The sequence below is a fragment of the Amblyraja radiata genome, chromosome 16 (assembly GCF_010909765.2).
Source record: "Amblyraja radiata isolate CabotCenter1 chromosome 16, sAmbRad1.1.pri, whole genome shotgun sequence".
Lineage (NCBI taxonomy): Eukaryota > Metazoa > Chordata > Chondrichthyes > Rajiformes > Rajidae > Amblyraja > Amblyraja radiata.
This window is the reverse complement of record NC_045971.1, coordinates 29,071,280-29,095,552: the sequence shown is the minus strand read 5'-3', so window position 1 is coordinate 29,095,552 and position 24,273 is coordinate 29,071,280. Positions and strand designations below refer to the sequence as shown.

Below are 24,273 nucleotides of genomic sequence, written 5' to 3'. Positions count from 1 at the left end.
GTTGGGGGAAGTGAGTGTGAGTGTGAGTGTGTCTAAAACCTGTGCCTATATTTGATTGTATATTGTACCTATATTTGCACAAAAACGGTACACGATAACGCTACAATTTCTCACGATTGTCCTGTGATGTGCCATGGCAAGTTTTGTTCAGATTGATGCTATCTTTTACAAGTTATTGACATTTTAAACTTTACAAAAAACACTTTTCCACTTGCCCTCCCTGTCAGTCGTGTTCAACATCACAATGATGTCACAATGGGACCCCGAATATAATTTTTTTTTAAATCATGATTTTCATTGACATTGATGTTATTCAAAAAAAAAAAAAATTCCCTTTTAATCAAATTATCCCGTTTTCATTAACAGCTAACATTGTCTTTAGGTTATTTTAAAGAAAAAATGCGATTTTCATTGAGAATTTCATTAAAAAATATATTGCGATTTTCATTGTTCGGGGATGAGATGGCGGGAGGTGAGGAGTGGGGGAGCAGGAGGATAGAGGGAGATGTGGGGAAGCGGGGGGGGGGGTAGAGGGAGAGGAGGGGGATAGGGAGGGAGAGGAGGGGTAAGTGGGGGAGGTTAGGAGGGGAGAAAGAGGGTGAGGAGGGGGGAGTGGAGGAGGTAGGGAGTGGGGGATAGAGGGAGAGGAGGGCAGTGGAGGAGGCGAGGAGTGAGAGTGGAGGGGTGGGATAGGGGAGCGGTGAGGAGTGGGAGAGCAGGGGGATAGAGGGAGAGGAAGGGGGTAGGGAGGAGAGAGGGGTTATGGAGGGAGCTAATTGTCAAACTTCATAAATAACTGTAATAAGTAAATTGCTAATGAGAAACAAATTTACCCGTAAAATTAGATACTCCAGCGAGGACAAAAATGTGCATCAGAGAACCAAATTTTTGTATCTTTGTGCAACAAACATCTGAAAAACCTGTTCATAAAAGACAATAACATCCTCAAAAAAAGCATATTTGCATACCTCACATTTGAAAGGTTTTTCTCCTGAATGTTGAAGAGAATGGACTTTCAAAGACATACTGCGTTTGAAAGACTTGCCGCATGTTTCACAGGTGAATGGCATGTCCTTTGTATGTGCTGAAAATAACAAATGGTCAAAATATTTTACTGATACTTTCCTATCATCTTTTAATTAGTACATTGTACAATTTAAAATATCAATAATTTTCATAATGTAATTAGGCTAAATATTTACCCAACTAGATGAATCAAACACAAATAATCAAATTGCTGGAGGAATTCAGTAGGTCAAGCAGCAGGGAATGGAATTGTCGACGTTTTGTGTCAAGACCCTGCATCAGGACTGAGAGTGAAGAGGGAAGGTAACATGAAGAGATGGGGGGAAAGGGTTCAAACAGGAACCAGTGGGTGATAGGTAGACTGAGGACTATGGGTTGATAGATAGATAGCGAAAGAGGAGGAAGATGGAAAGGTGGAGATGGAGGTTAGGTGGTAAACAGAAGGACTATTGAGGTTGGGGTATAATTAGAAAGCTGATCCCGGGAAGCCATCAAAGGAGTTATGGGCTGTGAGAATCAGATGGGGACGTGATCTAGTCAATTGAGCGGGTAGGTGGGAAGTGGATGGAATCAGGATGGGGGCTGTGAACTGGCTTATGGCAGAGATAGAAATCAGTGGGTGGAGGGGAATGGGGATGTGGTGGAGAGGGGAGGAGTTCTTTGCTTTTTTGTTGTATAAATAATCTCAATGTATTTCAATGCGTGGTTGTGCTTCTTCTCAAACTGTTTAATCTTTGTGCTATGGTGTTTCCATAAATATTGCAAAGCAAATTCTAGGCACATTGACCCAGCAACAAAGGCAGCAATTTCCACATAAGTGTGGTGGAACTTGGAGATATTTGCATTGCTATTCTAGTTCTATTTTTGTTGGCAGAAGTTACACAAGTGAGAAATGTTGAACAATGTTTTCTGTAGTTTTTTTTTACATACGATAGCCACAATGCGCCACTGTTGGGGTGGCAGAGGAAATGATCTAGCAAACTTTTCTTTCTTTGATGGTATTGAGCTTCAAGTGTTGGCAAGGCTACTTTCATAGATAAAAAATATGAACTTTTCATTTCATGCTTGGGTTGCATCAGCCATCTGAAAAGCCACTCACTACAGAACAACTAGACATTGCTTACACAAGTACCAATGTTGAGAAGCCTAATTATAATTACACTCCAAGATAATGCCACAGGAAGGAAAGTGGGAAAAGACTGACCTCCTTGCTCAAGATGATCAGCATGTAATTTGAATGGATGGATTAAGTTACATTTCTTAACCATGAATGTGGACTCAAATACTACCGAATAAGGCTAGAGATGATACACATATATCAGAGCTACTGAGGAGCAGCATTTTAAAACCTGCAGATACATTGGTATGTTAAAGCAAAACAATTTATAAACATTCGATGCATAGCCAAATTTCTTACAGGATAGATTTTTTTAAATTGGCATTTGTTTAGACTATTGTGTATATCATAAATTATAGTTCCATATTTTATTATCCAATTTAAAGTCATTCAGTTACTCAGCTAATATATTACAGTTTGGACTGAGGATTATTACCTTGCAATTTACACTCCATTAATCATTCTTCAATTAAGCAACTTGGCTGAGAATAATTCTATAATTTTAAAAATACCTTATTGATATAAACAAGAGATTTTCATTCTCTTTCATGATTCAGGATTATCAGGAAGCAATAAAATGGAGACAAGAAACTGCAGATGCTGGAATCTTGAGCAAAAAACAAAGTGCTGGAGGAACTCAGCAGCTCAGACAGCATCTGTGGAGGGAATGGACAGATGCTGTATTGGGTCAGGACCCTTCTTCAGGGGGGAGAAAGCTGAAAAAGAGAGGTGGGGGTGTGGCAAAGCCTGGGGAGTGATAGGTGGATACAGTTAAGGGGTGGAGGTGATTAGCAGATGGTGGAATAATCTACAAAGGCTAGAGGTGAAAAAGAGACGAAAGGATCAAATCAGCATAGCACAATTAAATGTGGTTCCAACGGTTCCATTACCTTCAATTCCACCTTGGATACTTCCAGATGCAACAGTAGACTTTACAATATTAGAACAGAAAAACAAGGATAAACAACGTATGTATAATTCATTCATCATACAGGAATACATTGACAGATACTACAGCTTTGTCCAAATTTATACAGATGCATCAAAAGATTCAGTAGATAAAGTAGGAGTAGCATTTATTGTACCAGAATTTCACATCAAAGTAGGGAAGAGGATCAATAATGAGGTCTCAGTATACACAGGTGAAATGATTGCAATATTGTTAGCGGTACAGTGGGTCGAGGATACCAGGCCTTTAAGGACAGTTATTAGTTCAGATTCAAGTTTAGCAATAAAGAGTTTACAGCACAGCCATTCAGACAGTAGACCAGACATTTTGATTGAAATACAACAAACACTATTCAGAATTCAAATGATGGGGCTTACAGTCATATTTTTATGGGTACCAGCACACATTGGCATTAGAGGAAACAAAATGGCAGATAAGGTAGCAAAAGAGGTAACAAAAAGAAGTAAGATTGATTTAAGTATTAACATAGGTAAAACTGAAATCAAAGACATTATTAAGCAAAGACTGAAGGAAAGATGGCAAAAGCAATGGGAGGAAGAGCGGAAAGGATGGTGGTTCTACAGAGTCCAGAGGAAAGTGGGAGAAATGAGATGTGCAGGAAAAAACTGAAAAGAGGAGACAGTAATTTCAAGAATCAGATTTGGACACACTGGTCTGAACAGTACACTTTTTATAATAGGCAAGCATAATACAGGCAGATGTGAATACTGTGGGCAAGAAGAGACAATAGAGCATGTCATTATACATTGTGAGAGGTATGAGGAAGAAAGAAGCCAAATGAGTGAACGATTCAGAAAAGAAAAAGCACAATTTGATTTAATAGATATTTTACAAAAGAATTCATATAAGTGCTATCAAATCCTATTGCTTTTTCTCAGGGTAACCAATTTGTTCGGAAAGATATAGGTTATTAGTATATAAGTTATAATGTTATTTGATCCACACTCCATACCAGTTGGTGGCGGTAATGCACTAAAAAGTTGTTTGTCAACCGCCAAAAAAAACTACATAGAAGAAGAAGAAGGAGAGACGAAAGGATTTCAGATAAGGAAAGAAGAGAGGTGAAATGTAAAGCCAGAGAAAAGGATATGGGTGGATGGAGGGGGGAGGGGGGGGGGGAGGAGAAAGAAGGGGGATAAAAGAGCAAATATGGGACTCAGAGACAGGAAATAAGTATGTGGAGGAGAAGGAGATAGAGAGGGTGGTATTACTTGAAATTGGAGAATTCAATGTTCACTGTTGGGTTGTAAGCCACATAATTCCTATATATTTCCCTTTTTTCACCCTCACTTTCCACCCATATCCAACCCTTTGACTTTACATTTCACACCTCTTTATCCCCCCCCCCCCCCCCCCAACCCATATCTGACACCCCTTTGTCATCTTTTTATGCGTAGTCTCTTGTCACTTATTCCACCCATCTACCAATCAACACCCTCTCCGTCTCATCTATATCCACCATGACTTGTCAGGCTAGATACAAAGTGCTGGAGCAACTCAGCGGGCTAGGCAACGTATCTGGAGAAAAAGGATGGGTAATGTTTTGGGCCAGGACCCTTCTTCAGATGTCCAAAATATCACCCAAACCTTTTGTCCAGAGATGCTGTCTGGGCCACTGAGATACTACAGCGCTGTGTGTATATCTTCAGTATTTACCAGCATTTGAAGTTCATTTCTGCACATGGCTTGCCTGGTTTCGTCCCACCCCAACCTCTCTTTTCCAACTTTCTCCCTAATTCTCCAAACAGTCTGAAGAAGGGCCCTGACCCAAAACATTGTCCATCCATCCCCTCTACAAATGCTGTCGGACCCTCAGAGTTCCTCTTTTGCTTATTTAAAAAAAAATCAGGAAGCAATTTATTTTCCTTCAATTAAAGATCATACACTCATATTTGCAACTTACCAACCATGTGTTTTCGAACATGAGCCATTGTGTAGAACTTCTTCTCACAAATCTCACAGGAGAATTTCTTTTCAGCCAAGCCATGAACAACCTTTATATGTTCATGCAGAGACCACAGTTTCTTGAAACATTTTCCACAGGAAACACACTAAGGGAAAACAAGAAAATGTTATATATTGAACATAATAGCATGTGTTTAACTAGGTAAAATATACTGTGGGATACATTTCACCAAATGCCATTTTTCTCTCTCTCTCTAATTCAGCAATCCATCCTGCAGTAAAATTCCACTAGCACAGGAGCCCTCTGGCACTTCATCCACATGACTAATTAGATTATTTGGATACTCAAACATGCTTCTAGGCAGAGGAAGGCCTGGACAGCTGCCACATGCACTTTCAAGAACTCAGATAAAGAAACACTTTCAAGATTCCACAGTAACTAGCCACCAACTGTCTGCTCATTTCTCCTTTTGGTTTTAGACAATGGGGTTTAGGTGCAGATTAAACATAACCTAATTTCATAGAGAACAGTCTTAAGGTGATGAATGATCTATAGCTGTTCATATGTTCCGTCACAAGTTTTGATTTTACTCGAGAAGATAGAAATAAACATTTCTCCATAACATAGACGCCTAGACCTAAAGGGCATAGGTTTAAGGTGAGAAGCAAGAGGAAATCAAATAATGTTTTCTTTTCACCAAGGTGTTTGCAACGTGCAACGCAGTCTCAAAGGCAGAACTATCAACATTTTAAAAATATTTGGGTGAGCTCTTGAATCACCATTCCAAGGCATAGAAAGCTAGCGGACTGGTGCGCCAATAACAACTTGGCACTAAACACCTCCAAGACCAAGGAGCTGATCATTGACTTCAGGAGGTCCCATTCTGGAGAATACGACCCAATCTCCATTTATGGGGAAAGTGTGGAGAGAATGTCCAGCTTTAAGTTTCTGGGCACTCACATTTCAGAAGACCTCACATGGTCCACAAACACCGCCGCGCTGGTCAAGAAGGCACAGCAACGACTGTTCTTCCTGAGGACATTAAAAAAAGACTGGTCTGCCCCAACAGCTGCTGACAACGTTCTACTGCTGCACCACAGAGAGCATACTAACGTATGGCATCTCTGTGTGGTATCTCAGCTGCACGGAGGCGGAGAGGAGAGCTCTTCAGCGCGTCGTCAACAGAGCGCAGAGGATCATCGGGACAGAGCTACCAGCCTTGGAGGGCATCTACCACACGCGGTGCCTCAGGAAGGCCCTCAGCATCCATAAGGACTCATCACACCCCTGCCACGGTCTGTTTCAACTACTTCCCTCCGGCAGACGTTACAAGGCCTTCTACGCCCGAACCTCCAGACTCAGGAACAGTTTCATCCCAAGAGCTATAGCGGCTCTGAACCGACCCTAATGAGTGCCCCCCCACCCACCCCCTTTGGACAGTCTCCCTCAGATGGTCACGTCAATCAATTCAGCTTGTTTATTTATGTATTGTATTTATTTACCTTTCCTGGACATCAGTGGAGCTGCACACTAAATCTCGTTGCACTGACGTGCAATGACAATAAAAGATATATTATTATTATTATTATTATTATTATTATTATTATTATTATTATATTATGGTAATTGGGATTAGAACAGATAGTTCTTGAGAGTTGGCATGGACATGTGGGCCATAGGGTTCGTTTCAGAGCTATATAACTCTATGGATGTACCAATCTGTAACTTGGTTCAATAGTGAGCAAAACAAAAGTCCTAGATTAATTAAGAAAGGAACTAAATAATCCCAAATTGCATAAACATACCAAAACTATGTAAATCTAATCCACCATTTACACAAAATCTCAAGAGTTTATTGTCATATGTACCAAAACAGAACAATGAAATTCTTGCAGCTTCACAATATATAGATAATTTTATTTTTGATCAGTTGGAATTTAAAGATAAAAGGAAAAGCATAGTTGTGCTTGAGTAACAAAGCTGGAAATCTACATCCACTTCCATGGTTTTCATGTTCTCTAAGTACTTTGTACTATTTCTTCCACATATGATTCTACCCGTCTCTGAACTGCCAAGTACAGTCAAAAGTGTCATCAGAGTTTAATTTGCTAAAGACCGCTCAGATTGTGATTTACAGAGCTTTTTGTCATTACCCAATAGGAAAGGTTAATTTGGTTATTGAGTTCATTTGTTAACCAAGCAATAATGGATATGTGAAGATAGACACAAAAAGTTGGAGTAACTCAGCACGACAGGTCCCATCACTGGAGAGAAGGAATGGGTGACGTTTCACCCATTCCTTCTCTCAAGAGATGCTGCCTGTCCCGCTGAGTTACTCCAGCCTTTTTGTGTCTATCTTTGGTTTAAACCAGCATCTGCAGTTCCTTCTTACACAATAATGGATATGTGGACTTGCTTGGGTATCAACATAGCAAAATTACTAAGCAGGACTAGCTTGGTTTAACTTCCATTGTCATGGATCATTTTTTTGAATTATGAAACTGTAGATGCTGAAATCTTGAGTGAAAAATATAAAATGCTGAAGGCAGGTCAGGCAGCATTCGTGGGTAGAAATGGACAGACTAGATTGATGCGGCTTTTTCACGGGGCGACTTGACGCAAGATGTAACCAGAGTGAAGTGGTCGTGGTCTAGCACGATATCACACGATATAACGGGGGGGTAGATAAAGAGTTCCCACGGTGCTCGGCATTTCTGTTATTTGTGCGAGTGACTTGTCCGTCTTCCGAGCTTTCCTGTTAAATCTTGAATGAACATTGTGAAGTGTTGTTAAATCATCACGTGGCACAAATGATGTCACTTTTTTTTCACACACTATAAATATCCTCCCTTGGTTGAATTGGCTCATTTGGAGACATGTTTTACTGTGTATGTGGGAGACACAGATGGACTGAGCACAGTACCTCGGTCTTACTGTGTGTGGGAGAGGGGGAGGAAAGAGACGTACACTCACAGAGGCAGAGTCTCTCAGCCTGTGTAAGAGGGAGGGAGGGAGAGAGAGAGAGAGGCACACACAAGGTGGATGTGATATCTCACCTGCCTGTTTCAGTGACAGACACCCGCCGCCAGTAAATGAAGACACCCCCATCTGTCTCCCCTCCTCTCCCTCGACTCCCCCACCTTTCCCTCCCAACTCCAGTCCCGTCCCGACCCCCTGGGAAACTGAATAGAGCAACAATCAACTGCTGCCTGTGCGCTGATATGACAATAAAGGCTACTTTACTTTACTTTACTGAGTTAAAGAGTTCCCACGGTAGACTGTAAAACTGGGACCCTGGTTCTGGATTCCCCCAACATCGGGAACATTCTTCCTGCATCTAGCCTGTCCAATCCCGTAGATACTGATTAGACCGGTATCTATTTATTTACTTTATTAATGATTTCAATTAAATATTGGGAACATCAGGCCGCAAACGTTATTTCTTGAGTGTTAGTGCTGGACTTTGACTCGACCTTCCTAGTTAGCCGGCGCCTGAGACTGAGCCAAGCAATGTCCAGACCTGACTTCAACACAAAGTGATGGAGGAACTCAAAGGGTCAGGCTCGTCCAACGCTCTGTGTTTTGCTCGTGATTCCTGCGTCTGCAGTTCCTCGTGTCTACAGACCAGAGTTGCCACTTGACTCCGAGATGACCATCACAGAGCATACGGAAGATAGACACGAAATGCTGGAGTAACACAGCGGGACGGGCAGCATCTCTGGAGAGAAGGAATGTGTGACGTTTCGGTTCGAGACCCTTCTTCAGAGTCTCGTCCCGAAACGTCACCCATTCCGAGGGTCTCGAATGAGGTAGGTAGTAGTTCAGGAATGCTCTGTGGTTGGTGTTAGGATGGTTCAGTCACATAAGTGCTCAAATGTAGGCACCGTTTTCGCAGTGGAAGCTCCGAGACTGTGCAGCGGGCGATTGTCGTGTTGGCTGGGACTCCTGTTATCCATGCAGGGGATTGACCTCAGTCTGAAGAAGGCTCTCGACCCGAAACGCCACCCGTTCCTTCTCTCCAGAGTTGCTTGCCTGTCCGGCTGAGTTGCTCCAAGCAACTGGTGTCTATCTTCAAAGGACTGACCACCGGGCTGGATGTCGGGGCTGGCGTGTTGCGTTTCACAGACCGAACTGTCCAATTAATGGTAACAGATGGGCACTGAGGGAAGTCCCCCCCCCTCTCTGTTTATCTGCTTTTTCTTTAACTTTTGTGCCTCTATGCAAGTATCTCTCTCTCCCCTAGAAAATAGGTGCAGGAGTAGGCCATTCGGCCCTTCGAGCCTGCACCGCCATTTGATATGATCATGGCTGATCATCCAACTCAGTATCCCATCCCTGCCTTCTCCCCATACCCCCTGATCCCTTTAGCCACAAGGGCCACATCTAACTCCCTCTTAAATATAGCCAATGAACTGGCCTCAACTACCTTCTGTGGCAGAGAATTCCACAGGTTCACCACTCTCTGTGTAAAAAATGATTTCCTCATCTCGGTCCTAAAAGTCTTCCCTCTTATCCTTAAATTGTGACCCCTAGTTCTGGACTTTCCCAACATCGGGAATAATCTTCCTGCATCTAGCCTGTCCAACCCCTTAAGAATTTTGTAAGTTTTTGCATAGTACTCAATAGATAAAATAAACAATTAAAAAAGCTTAATTAAAATAATATCCCAATATAGTACAAAAGAAAACATATATCCAAAGTCTGGAGTACAATCAAAACGGTTCATAGTTTAGTTGTAGTTTGTGCTGTTCAACAACATAATGGTTGTGAGGAAGAAGCTGTTCCTGAACCTGAACAGTTTTCAGGCTCCTATACTTTCTTCCCAATGGCAGGAGTGAAATGAGAGTGGGTTCGGTGACTGACATTGTAATACCATTGGGATCTTCCATAGACTGTGTCTTTGGTTGTACTACAGACCTCAGCATTTGCACTATTATGGTTATCTAGTATCATAATTATTAATTATATTATCTGTGTTATTGTCAGTACATATTTACAATTTAACAGTCATGACATTTGAAATTTGTGGAAACCCGATTACTTGGGTGAGATTTCATTTTTCAACCTATCATTTAATTAGTTGGACTCCTGTGCCATCTACAGGAAATATGTACTGTCTGCAGTCATGAATGACAACAGCACCTCGTGATCAAACAGGAGATTAATACAGCTATTTTAAGTTCACTGCAAATACAACTCAACATATTTAAATACTTCAATTAAAAGCTTACTCTAAAGTTCCTTTTTATGCAACATAAAAGGTGACACATGCCATCGAGGAAGAAATTTCCTTTCATATTATATTATTCCCTCTGTCACAAAAACAACTTAAAGAAAATATTTACAGCAAATTAATATCCAAGAGTTTGGAAAATTCACTCGAAAATGATGCATTCAAACTAAATAAGTATTTATTTTTTTCATGCTTTAATAATTGTAATCTACCCGGATATTCTTAGGCTGAGTAGCAGTGTTGGGAAGTTTTGTTTCAGTACATTCAATATTATCATTTCTTATCATTCCTGTGATTAGAGACCTCTTCACTAGTTGAACAACAATAGGGAACTTGCTAGTGTTCCGTGCAACATACCATCAAAAATAGATTTGGTTATTAATCCTTCATTAGAATTCCTTCAAGAAGAAATATACACTTGGGTTAACAGGGATATCAATGGATGTACTATGAGAATTGGCTGGCTAACAGGGAAGTAAGCAGAAGCAAGTATTTTACTGGTTGACAAGATGTGATGAGTAGTGTGCTACATGGATCAGTGAGGAGCCTCAATTTATCTTAATTTCTTGTGTAAGCACCGTGGATGAAATTTGTGAAGTGGGTTGTGGGTTGAAGTGAAAGTGTGGGTTGAAGTGAAAAGGCACTGCATGCAAATGGTTGTTTATCTAAACTTGACAACTTCATGTTTGCACTATATTGATTTTAGATAAAATGCTACCACTTATGGCTGTGATTTTTGGCCATCTTACTCAGTCCGCCTCTGCTCATCAGGTGCAGAGGATTCTTCCCATCAATGAAAAACAAGTGTTATTAGTGTTTAAAAAATGTTGGGAATCTCTCTCCTGTCAATCATGCCATGAAGGCCACACCTTTTCTGGTGGGAGGGGGAGGGATTATAAAACCCGGATGTGTGGGTGTGGCTCAGTCTCTGCATGATGGGGGAGGGAGAGGTCACGACTCTGTCTGAGCTGTGAATCAGCTGAACACACTGAATGTCGACTGAACTGTGAGTGTGGTGTTTTGTGTGGTTTTATGGTGGTTTGACAAAATCAGGACATTTTATTATTAGCCAAAAAATGTCCTGATTTTGTCAAATTAACAGCTGAGAATTATACCATTCCTTAGCTTGCATCTGAGTAAAATTTATTTCAAGACGCATTTATGATTCACGGATATTTAAATGGTAAATGGAGCTTCAGAAGCGTGTTCATTTTGCATGTTAAAACCCACCCGAGAACCATGGGCGATTTTGCAATTTTACTGAAGGATTTCTAACTTTTAATACTTTTCATCTAACAAATGAATAAAGATAACAAAGCCAATAATGCCTTACTTTTGATGAAATGCAGCGAGCAAACGCGATAATTCCCGATATTTTGGATCTTTAAATCTCCACGAAAAATGTCCGCTATCAACTTCCGCTTATTTTGCCCCTTCAGCTCCCTCTTGTATTTACCTTAGTTTCTATCTTTTTTTTTAACTGTAAATTTAGGTAGCTGTGTCTCACGGTCACCCCGACCGGCTCAGTAAATTGCAGCTCAAAACCTGGCAGTTTTCGATGTTTTTAACGGGTGTGAAAGTGCGTGTTTTCCCATTCACTAACATGTACCGGAAGTGACGCTTGTCCCCCAGTTAAAATTTTCGGTCACGTGGGTGCGGATCTACGCTCCAGTGACCTTTCGTGAAATCACCCTATTGCTATGCCTGCATGCCGCTTTCAACATTTATGCTCCAACACTGCCTCTCGCCCAGTCCCCTTTCTACTGTAATTCTGCCAGGCCACCCAGTTTATTGCAACCTTTTTGCCCAACAGCTGCTCCTGAACATTCAGAAATCATTTTCATTAAAATTCAGCAGCCTTCCACCACTGAGCGCTCCTTGCTGAGACCGAATGAAGGAAACATGCCTGCTGCTGGAAAACCGAGGAGTGACTTTCATGCTAGGTTACATAATACCCAGTCAATCAAACAGAATATTTATCGCTTCTAGTACATGACAAAGGTGACAGGCAGGTTTTTCAAAGCAATGCGTATGGATTCATGGCACCCTGCACTATGAGGATGACTACACAGACTACACAGACTACATACAACCTTGTGCTCAAACCATCTGCTTAGCTCTAGAGGATGCCGAGTAGCTGTTTAGCTGAAGCCATTAATACATCTGTGACATATCCTTGCACATTCTGGCTTCCTGCATTAGATTTCAGGAAATGTAGATTAATAGATGATTTATAGACAATGTAACAAGTTACTTCCATGTGGTATATTTATTATCCTGATATAAAATGATCAAATACTCTGGAAGCTGGTAGAAAGTAAAAACCAATGGAAGTGATACCATGGTGCCCATCTGCAATTATCTGGCCCCTTAGAGGTGAATATTAGTGAATTCATGCCAAGTCCACTTTAGTTCTTCATATTTAGCCAAAAGGAGAAGGAATTGAATGCCACAAATGTGGAAATGTTTTACAAATCTAATACATAAAGAAAGGAGCAAATCATCCATCAGTTATTGCAATGAGACAAAAATACTGCCAATTAAAATAAAATGTTATACAGCCCCAATAATTGAAAAACATATTCATCTGGAACTTTAGCCCTGCTGGAGACCAATTCATTTTCATAAAATGCCATGAGTAACGGGCAGCATTACTTGGTACTGCGAACCATTCTAATGCAATATTTATCCAATCTGTCAAGAACTGGATTAAAATTTATGATTACCATTTTTATTTTATACTTAAAACTACTTGCAGCACAGTAACAATCCAATCACCCCAATTAAGTCCCTTGCTCGTGTTAGAATATTGCAAGAATTCGCCTATTCCTCTGTTATATCGCGCTAACATATTCCTTTTCCTTCATCGTCCGCTCGAATGCACCTACATAAATTGCATTAACTACTTACTGCGATAGCTTGTTCATGTGCAGCGAGTAGGAAAATAACAAGCAGAATTTGTTTGCAGAACAATTGCCAGTTTTTTCCTCAATGGAAATTAGCAATATCGGTTCAGTACTTTATCTGTCAAAATTTAAATTTTACTCCAGGAACTGAGCACCTATATGTCAGCAATAGTTATGAAATGAAAAATCACTGAAGTCGAGGACCTGACTGCCTTGAGAATAAAGGGCCTGTCCCACTTGGGCGACGTAATCCACGAGTTCTGGCGAGTTTGCCCTAGACTCACATTCGCAGCATGGTTGACACGAGGTCATAGGAGGTCTTCGTAACTCTCCTTCATGCTCGAGAGCGGTCTCTGCGTACTCGAGGCCTCAGCTAGGTCGCAGCGTTTTTTTCAAAATGTTAAAAAATGCCCGCGAGTAAAAAAATGTCGCCATGGAAAAAAATCGATACTTTATATACTCATAGGTTTAGTCGTAGTAGGTCGGCATGTTAGTTGTAGGTAATTGAGGGTAGTCAAAGGTAGTTGTAGATAGTCTTCATCATAGTCAAAGGGAGGTCGAAGGAGGTTGTCTTCACTCTCCACTATTCGGTGTCCAATTTTCCCGAAGTTAGTCGTAGCTAGTCTTCAACATAGCCGAAGGAAGTCGAAGGGGGTCTTCTACATAGTCGAAGGAGGTCTTCAACATGTCATTTTTTCAAACTCTTCTAAAATCGCTAATTAGGTCGCCCAAGTAGGACAGCCCTTTTAGGGTTCAGGTGCTAACTTCGTGATGCTGTATAGGGCAATGCATGCGCTAAATTATATGCAACAAAGATAAGTAATAATCCCATAATAAAGGGTTCAAATCAAAACTCCGCACTCCTGCCACATCTATTCCATAATGAGGTTAAACAATAAGCAATTAATAGAAAATGACCAATTCAAGACCATCTCTATCTTTAATGATGGCCATATCCTACATGCGAGTACTAAATGACAAGGTTGAAGCATTTGTGACCATTTTCAGCCCTAATTCCACAGATTTTCTATCTTAACATTCTCCCAAAAACCTCCAACAAGCGCCAATTATTTTTTTCACTTCATGTGATATCAAGAAATGACCAAGAGCAGGAGATACAGGAAAGTCCACAGGACCTGACAGCTACCCAGGGGTAGTGTTAGAAGTGTTTAATTGTCATATGTATCACAACAAAACAATGAAATTCTTACTTGCAGCAGCATAACAAACTTGTAAACACAATACTCATAAATAACATAAAAAGTTAAAAAAGATATATGAATAACCCAGATACCATTCCCAAAGTCATCGTTGCAACCAAGATAGTCTATAGTTCATTGACAACATTTCGTAGAGCCCGATGGTTGTTAGGAAAAAGCTGTCCAACCTGGAGGTCACGAGTTTCAGGCTCCTTCTTCCTGTTGGTGGAGTGAAATGAGAGCAATGCCAGGGTGGAGTGGGTCTTTAGTGATGCTGGCTGCCTTTTTCAGACCATGCCTCCCATAGATCTCTTCAATGGTGGGAGGTCAGTACCCGCGATGAACTGGGCAGTGCCCATCACTTTTTGTAATCATTCTTGGGTGTTAAAATTGCCGAACTAAGCCGTGATGCAACCAGTTAATATGCTCTCTACTCTATACCTGTAGAAGTTCGAGAACACTCATCAATTCACCGAATCTCCTCAATCTTCTGTGGAAATAGAGGCACTGATGGGCTTTCTTTATGATTAGTTTAGTTTAGTTTAGTGATAAAGCGCGGAAACAGGCCCCACAGCCCACCAGGTCCGCGCTGACCAGTGATCCCCGCACATTAACACTATTCCACACCCACTAGGGACAATTTTTACATTTACCAAGCCAATTAACCTACAAACCTGTATGTCTTGAATGTGGGAGGAAACCGAAGATCTCGGAGAAAACCCACGCAGGTCACGGGGAGAAAGTACAACCTCCGTATAGACAGCACCCGTAGTCAGGATCGAACCCGGGTCTCTGGCGCTGCATTCGCTGTAAGTCAGCAATTCTACCGCTGCACCACCGTGACCGCCCTCAATGTTTTGGGCCAAGGGCAGATCTTTAGAGATATGCACACACAGGAACTTGAAGTTGTTGACTTTCTTCATCACTGTCCCGTTGATGAAGGCAGGTTTGTGGATCCACGGCTTTTCCTCTTCCAAGTCAACAATCAGTTCCTTGGTCTTTCTGACAATGAAAGCAAAGTTGTTGTTCTTACACCATTCAATCAGATTATCAATCTCCCTCCTTTACTCCAACCCATAATTGGTCCAGTAACCATGGTGTTGTCAGTGAATTTAAAAATAGAGTTTAAAGTGTCTCTGTAATGGGTAGACACAAAGAGCTGGAGTAACTCAGCGGGACAGGCAGCATCTCGGGAGAGAAGGAATGGGTGACGTTTCAGGTTGATACCCTTCTTCAGACTGAAATGTAGTGGGGTCAAGATCATAAGAGAGAAGTAGTTCTACGCCATAGCGAACCTTTAAAAGCACCACCACCACCTACAGTGCCCTCCATAATGTTTGGGACAAAGGCCCATCATTTATTTATTTGCCTCAATTATTCCACAATTTGAGATTTGTAATAGAAAAAAAATCACACGTAGTTAAAGTGCACATTGTCAGATTTTAATAAAGGTCATTTTTATACATTTCGATTTCACCATGTAGAAATTACAGCAGTGCTTATACATAGTCTCCCCCCCCCCCCCATTTCAGGGCATCATATTGTTTGGTTTACGGCAATGTTATGTAAATTAAAGTAGTCATGTTTAGTATTTTGTTGCGTATGTGTCTTTTTACAATACTGCACATAATAATGTGACCAAGGGGGTCAAATTTCAAATTCCTTCAAAAAAGTTTACAAGCACTTTACTGGGTTCATGACTAACATAGTATCAACAAAAAATAAGAAAAGATAGCATATTGATGGCAAGTGTCCGAAAATGGCATCAGAATACACAAATACATTTTGTGTGACGGTCCACCAGTGACCTGGTTGGCACAGTAAGTGCACGTATTTATTATTCCTTTCTATGTTGATGAATACCACATGCAACAATAAAATTGCAAACACCGTTTCCACATCATTCACCTGATCATGTAGTAGAATACTGCATCCATCTGAGTGGACACCCATCAACGTGCGTTACACATCATACACACAAACGTACGTTGCGGTGGACACTCAAAGGTTTGGTATACCAGAAAACAAACGTTACATTATTTTCACCAATGTGATCTAAACAGTACATTACCTTATGGATTTGAGCTATATCGATGGCCAATGATTCGTCAGAAGGCTCGATTTGGGATGATTTTTTAGTAAGTAAAACGTCTCTGTAACAGTCGTTGTGGAGTTTCCAGAAGTTAACACGAAGGTATGAAGCTGGCGACTTGGTCCGTACGAAAGGTAAACAGGCTGTGTTGCCAAATTGAAAATTGGCCCAGTTTTAGTTTTGATGACCAATTTATGTCCAAAAATGTTTTTTAATTGATTTTTAAAAGTCGGAAAATATACTGTAAATGTTCGTTGCGTTTTTGAAAATAAGAAAAAAATTAACTCGCCCAAAAATCGCTATTACTATGGGATACCTCGTTGGGTTTTTGAAAAGCATTAGAGGTTTGGAGCCTCCGTGGTTTAACTTACGGAGGTGCCGACCCTGATAACGGTCGTTATGACAATGGACACCAAGCACAACGGCTGTTACGGGATCTTTGCTAGGCAGAATACGAGACATGTTACTGGTATTTAAGATATTTCCCTAGACATATGTATGAGGGGCTATATAAAGTTTATTTATGAATTAACTATTCATGACTAAATGTGGCAGAGTTTTTAATGTCACATTTCCGGTGTCCAAAATGGTGGTAAAACAATGACATTTTGTCCGTTATGAATAAAGTTTAACTTTCGGTCTTGAAGTTATCCAAGTTATATCTGTTATTTGTAAGGTTTCACATGATGGGTAGATTTTTGTTAAGAACAATGTAATGGTGTAAAAACCTGAATAATAATCTCATTCCTCAAAATCTCTCTGGTATTGTAAAAAGACACATCCTTTGCATGCAATGACTGCTTGAAGTCTGCGATTCATGGACATCACCAGTTGCTAGGGTGTCTTCTCTGGTGATGCTCTGCCAGGCCTGTGTTGCAGACATCTTTAGCTTATGCTTGTTTTGGGGGCTAGTCCCCTTCAGATTTCTCTTCAGCATATAAAAGGCTTGCTCAATTGGGTTCAGATCAGGTGATTGACTTAACCACTCAAGAATTTACCATTTTTTAGTTTTGAAAAACTCCCATGTTGCTTTAGCCATATGTTTAGGATTTGCCTTGCAGTAGAATGATCAGCTGGCCAATGTGTTTTGAGGCACTTGTTTGAACTTGAGCAGATGTCTATACACTTCAGAATTAATTACGCTACTACCATCAGCAGTTGTATAATCAATGAAGATAAGTGAGCCAGTACCTTCAGCAGTCATACATACCCAGGCCATAACACCCCCACCACCATGTTTCATAGCTGAGGGGGTATGCTTTGGATCTTGGGCAGTTCCTTCTCTCCTACATTCTTTGCTCTTGTCAATCACTCTGATATGTTAATCTTTGTCTCATCTGTCCATAAGACTTTTTTCCAGAACTGTGGTTGCTCTTTTAAGTATTTCTTGGCAAACTGTAACCTGGCCATCCTATATTTGTGGCTAATCAGTGGTTTGCAGAATTATTTTGTCATCAGCTGTGGAGTTCTTCCTTGGCCTGCCAGTCCCTTTGCGATTAGTAAGTTCACCAGTGCTCTCTTTCTTCTTAATGATGTTCCAATCAGTTGGTTTTGGTAAGCCTTAGGTTTGGCTGATGTCTCTAACAGTTTTATTCTTGTTTCTCAGTATCATAATGGCTTCTTTGACTTTCATTGGCGCAACTTTGGTCCTCATGTTGATAAACAGCAATAAAAGTTTCCAAAGGTAATGGAAAGACTGGCGGAAAGACTAGGTGCCGAGAGCTCTATTATACCTTATATAGGAGGCAATTAAATTCACCTGAGCAATTACAAACGCCTGTGAAGCCATGTGCCCCAAACATTATGGAGGGCACTGTATGTTAGTCACGGAGGCACGTCACATTTCTGTTCCTGGGCACTGGTATTATTGATGCCTATTTAACGCAGGTGGGAACCTTGGAAAAGAGAGGGTGAAAATGTCCTCAAAAACTCCTGCCAGTCCGTGCAGGTGCAGAATGTGGCTCAATACACCATCAGGACCAGATGCTTTCTGAGGGTTCACCGTCATGAAGGATCTTCTGATGTTAGTTTCGGTGAGTGAGATCACCATGGCCTCAGGTGCCCCAAGAAGACACACCAGTGTTCTCCCTTCTGAAGCATCCATAAAACGCATGGAACTCATCAGGACATGATGCATCACTGTCCGCTTATAGGAAGTGTTGGCATGCCTGCCCTGCGACAGCAGCCCAACGTCCATCTCATCCTCCAATTTAGGTGGAAGTGTTTCTTTGCATCATAAAGGCCATGGAGGCCATATCTGGACTTCCTAGATGGACCGACAGCTCTTGACTCAAATGCCGGAGATCTGGTCCTCAGTAAATTGTGGACCTCCCTATTCATTTAAGGTTTGTGGAACACTTGGATAGTTTTAGTGGGAACACCTCCACATATTTCCTTAGTCACCAGGGACGCCGCACGATTGCAGCCTCGCCAACAGTCTGTCTGTTTTTTGTTGTTATTTTGAGTGTGTTTTAAATGTTTGTGTAAATGTTCTCTGGTTTGTTTTATCTGGGGGAGGGGGAGGGGGTCGGGGGAAACTTTCCCCCCCCCCCAATCTCTTACCCTGCTGGAGATGAGATTGCTTTCCGGGTCATATCTCCGGTCGCTCTGCCACCTAACATTTTAGAGCTGGAGATCTCGCTCAAGACTGACTTTGAGCCCCACCGCGGGGCGTGGACTTACCATTGGAGCCGATCCCTTGCCTGGGATCGCTCCAACAGCGGCCTGCGAACTTTACCATTGAGAGCTCACAGTCTCAGGTAGAGACTGTGGATGGCGGGAGCTCCAACGACCCAAAAGGTTCGACAAGCCCCGACCCGGGTTCCATCGCCGGCACGGGGGAGCTGAGACCCCACCATTGCAGGAGCTTGATAGCCCCAACGCGGAGGGCCCAACCGCAGGCTACGGGAGTAAGATTGGCTCGAGGCCCCCGACCGCGGGAGAACAAAGAAGGGAAGAGATTTCACTTTTTTTCGCCTTCCATCACAGTGCGGAATGTGGAGCAGTCACTGTGGTAGATGTTTATGTTAAAATGTATTTTGTGTGTTCTGTTGCTTTTTATTTGTATGACTGACTTGGCAAATGAAATTCCTCGTATGTAGCAAAATGTACTTGGCTAATAAAGTATTCTTGTATTCTATGAAGTCGGTAACAACAGTGATGTAGTCGCTCAGGTCTGTTATTTAATTTTTGAGCATTGTGACTGCTTGGCATCAGTAGTCTGGGCAGAGTTGTTCCTCTCCTTCCCCTGACCAGCTTTATGCAGTCATAACTGCTGGAGCTGTGCTCTTCAATTACTACCCATACGCAGGAAGGAGCACAGCCAGGTGGTCTGATTCTCCAAAGCAAGGTCAAGGGATGGAGCAATAGACATCTTATATGGCGGAATAGCAGTTGTCAAGGGCATTTGATCTTCTGGTATTGCAGGACACGTGCTGGTGCTAGGTAGGAAGTAACTTCTTCAAACCGACCTTGTTGAAATTCTACACCATGATGGAAAAGGCATTGGGGTATGCTGTCTGGTGTTTGTTGACCACAGAATGTAGCTCCTCCAGTTTTGCCTGGAAGACCATAGTTATGATGATGGGAGCAAATTCACTCAGGAAGTAGATGTTCCAAGTGCAGAGAGCAGAGTTGGACAGGACCACTACGTTTGAGAACCACAACAGATTTACCATGAGGCAGGCACCTCTGCTTCTTCCCTTCCCCGATGCTGACAAAAGAGTAGAGTCTGGAATGCTGGAGGTGAGCCATTTCTCTGCGAAATAGAGCACATAGCCTTTCCTCAACTCCCTTTGATAAAATAGCTGAGGACGTGCTCTGGGACTACCTGCATCTCTATAAAAAGCTGTTTTAGTTACAACACTAGAATCTACCCAAGAATAGGGAACATTTTCCAGCTACGTCCTGTTCAATAAAGTAAGGGAAATCAATCTGCTAACTACTGTCCAGTGTACTTTTGATCTTCTAAGTGATGGAAGGTATTGTTGGCAGGAGCGAGGGGATGAAAGGGTTACTTGAAGTTAGAGAAATCAATATTCATAGCGCTGGGTTATAAACTGCCCAAATGAAATACGCATTGCTATTCCTCCAATTTGCATTTGGCATCACTGACAATGGAGGTAGCCCAGGACAAAAAAGTCAGTGTGGGAATGAGAATTAAAGGGCCTCCCTGATTATCTGGTTGCCAAACACTTTAATTCCCCTCGTCATTATCACACTGTCCCTTGTCCTGTGCCTCCTCCTGGGTCGTTGTACTAGTTTCAAAGTCATCTTGTTGAGTCTCATTGTCTGTAAATCATTTTCACCTAGTCTAAAGCTAACAATGGCCTGTTTCCTTTAACTTGTTGGCATATCTTTTGTTTATTCGTTCCATATCTCTCTATATCACCGTCTATATCTCTCATTTCCCTTTCCCCTCAATCTCAGTCCGAACAAGGGACAGCTTTTTGTGCCTCTCTTCGGAAAAAGGTTGTGGGTGTTGCAGGTTAACCATTCTGCCATGAATATATCTTTGCAGAGTTCCACAGGCTAATGTATTAGGCTAATTGATGTTCTTTAATGATATTCCTTCCAATAGAAAGTTAGAAGTGGGGATGTTTACTATGATTGCATAATATTCAATTTCATTCATAACTCTTCAGCCCAAGATGATGACAAAGATCAAAGATCTTCCAATTCACAGAGCTACCACTAAATGAGTGGATACTGCAATCTACCCAACAATAGGGAACTTTTTCTAGTTGTCACGTTCAAACAAGTAGGGCAAATCAATTTGCTAACTATTGCCCAGCAGTTATGATGAATGAAAAGCATGCTTCCAATAACTCAGTGAAGATAGGTCCAGGCTTGTGAAGAACAATGCCCACAATAGACATTTTCTTTCTGTAAAAAAGGCCACAATGATGCTCCAGGGCTTTCACATGCACACCAGGCAGGAAGATTTACACAAGTAGTAATTGCATAAGTGTAGTGTGCGAACGCCAGCTCTTTGCCGATGTCAAAGATTTTAGCAATTCCCTATTCCCAATCTGCTCACTAAGTGGAGTCAAGTATGGAGATTGGGTTATTTCCCCAATGCAACAGTGAAAAACATACCACTGGTTGTGGAATAGATCAGCAGCATCCCAACTTGGATATTCAATGAAACAGCACTTTACATCATTATGTATCAACAAAATAACGTGTACATCTTTCCTGCACAATGTCAGTTTGGTAATCTATAATGTTACATTTGCCCAGTTAGTTAAATCAAAAGAGCTCACATTCATTTAAATAAATACCTTAACACATGGAAGCAAGATCAGAAATAAGAGTGGGCCATAATGCCTAGTCCCTGAGAAAAGGGATGATTTGTTAGTGCACTATAATCACGCACTTGACAATGCAACTAAGATATATCTTCAAGTTATCTATACATTGCCATTATTGAAAAGAAAAAAAGTCAAAAAAAGATCCATTTACAATTGTGTATCACAAATTTAAATAATTGTTCCTTTGTGCTTAAAAAATAGAATTATAGACCTTTTATATAATTATAATGCTGCAGGAACCTAATGTACATAATTTACTCCCACATCACAATTGCTCAGCCCACTAAAATAATTCCCCATCTGTTACCAAGAAAACAAAAATAAATTCTCAGAAAGATCCAGAATGATCTTACAACTTTCAGACCACCTATTTAAATTTGTACAATTTAAATATTATTGCACAAAGAATCGACTATTCAGAAATTCAGCATGCATATGCATTCATAAATCTTAAAAGGTTTCAATCCATTTCAATTTTTAACTTAAAACCAGCATGTCTTTATTATAAAGACGGGGCAGCATGGTGGCGTAAAGCTACTGCCTCACAGTGCCAGAGACAACAGTTCCATCCTGACTACAGGTGCTTATCTGTACGGAGTTTGCACATTCTCCCCGTGGGTTTTCTCCGGGATCTCCGGTTTCCTCCCACACTCCAAAGACGTACAGGTTTGTAGGTTAATTGGCTTGGTATAAATGTAAAAATGTGTCCCTGGTGTGGGTAGTGTAGTGTTAATGTGCGGGGATCGTTGGTCGGCGCGGACACGGTGGGCCGAAGGGCTTGTTTCCGCACTGTATCGCAAAACTCTAAACTAATCTCCCTATTGCATCTTTTACATGACTTTCTAAACAAACATGAAGCACAAAATACATGGGATCATACAAAGAAAAAGACGGAGGCCATGTAGTTGCTTGGAATTGGTCTGTAATTCAAAACTATCACACCTGATCTTTTACATCAACCCAAATCTTGCTCCAATTTTACATTGTTTATGTATCCCTAGAAACCTATTTGCACAATTGAATGCATTCAACTAATTAACAATAATTCAACATACAGTAATAGAGAAAGACAACATCGAAAAAATCACAACCATTAAGTAAACTATTACTTCTCACCCTCACCCTAGATGATTAACCCCTCTCCTGCAGCCCACTTCTGGACATTCCACTAAGAGGTCCTCAGATCGACCCCTGTGAAAGCCTCTCAAGAGCCTAGTTCCAGGAATCTAGCTGGTTAACGTTCATTTAATCTCCATATCCTCTAGCAAAGAATAACAACATTTATGATCTTAGCAAGATGCTAAATTATCTGATCTTGGCAAGATAGTAAATAATTATTTGATCAACGATCTTACAATAAGAGCTAACCTACCATTTTTCTGTAAATACTGAAAATTTGAATACTAAACAGAACGGGGTGAAAACACTCAGCAGGTCAAGCAGTATCTATGAAGGCTTATATTTCACATTGATAACCTTCCATCATACTGTTTCTCTATGCATAGATTATGCTGCCTGCCCGAATGAGTATGTCCAGCATCTTCCATTCTTTATTAACTGAGACGCAAGTACAGGAGCACATTAATTGATCCAAATATCTATATTTACTAGATACTCAACTTTAAAATATGCGTTGCTATTTTTCAAAGAGAAAATTACACATGACAACCCACTATCATTACACTCCATCTAGAACATTCTAGTCCAATCACCTGCAGCTTACAAATCCAAGTGGTGTTTAGTTTACATCTACAACAAACTTCAATACATCGAATATAATATTTCCTTTTAAATTAATGATTGCCACAAACTGAGGCTCCATACTAATCTTTCCTGCACTCGCAATCAGAATCATAACTTCTTACAGCACAGGACGCAACTGAGTCAAACCACTCACTGGGGAATAAAAATATTCATTTTCCAATTACATTTGCCACTCAACTTTATTCATAGAGTCATATTCTTAGTGTGGAGACAGGCCCTTCGGCCCAACTTGCCTACACTGGCCAACATGTCCCATCTACACTAGTCCCACTTGCCTGCCTTTGGCCCATATCCCTCGAAGCATGTCCTATCCATCTACCTGTTTATATGGGGTCACGGAAAGAGCGTTCACGTCGCGGCCCTGTTTCCACCAATCTTTCCACCACCACGCACGAGAAGCACAAGAAGCGACAACACAGACACCATTGTATGCAGATGCCGAGAATGTGTTCAGCTCTGGCTGAACAACTTCTAATCTTGTGTGTGGACTCGATAAGAAGACCTGTCTAAATGTTTCTTAAAGGTTGCGATTGTACTTGCCTCAACTACCTGCTCTGGCAATTCGTTCCATGCACCTACCACCTTTTGCGTGAACCCTCAGGTTCTTATTAAATTTCCCCCCCTCACCTTAAACCTCTATCCTCTGTTTCTTGATTTCTCTACTCTGGGCAAGAGACCAATTTCTAATGGCTAATGCCTAATTTCTTGCTCTTCTACCAATAGAAACTGCTTCTCTCCATTTACTTTA

The 24,273-nt window shown here is 41.2% G+C and overlaps 1 protein-coding gene across 3 annotated transcripts in view; it reads right to left on the bottom strand.

Annotated features, from left to right (window-relative positions):
* Positions 1 to 24,273, bottom strand: part of znf652 (zinc finger protein 652) — a 78,610-nt gene that overhangs the window by 8,490 nt on the left and 45,847 nt on the right. For all 3 annotated transcript variants that reach the window (XM_033035377.1, XM_033035376.1, XM_033035375.1), the window contains 2 exons: positions 5,017 to 5,164; positions 969 to 1,084 (listed from right to left, as the gene is read on the bottom strand). In XM_033035377.1, coding sequence (XP_032891268.1) covers positions 969 to 1,084; positions 5,017 to 5,164 — 264 coding nt within the window. The remainder of the gene's footprint in view (positions 1 to 968; positions 1,085 to 5,016; positions 5,165 to 24,273) is intronic.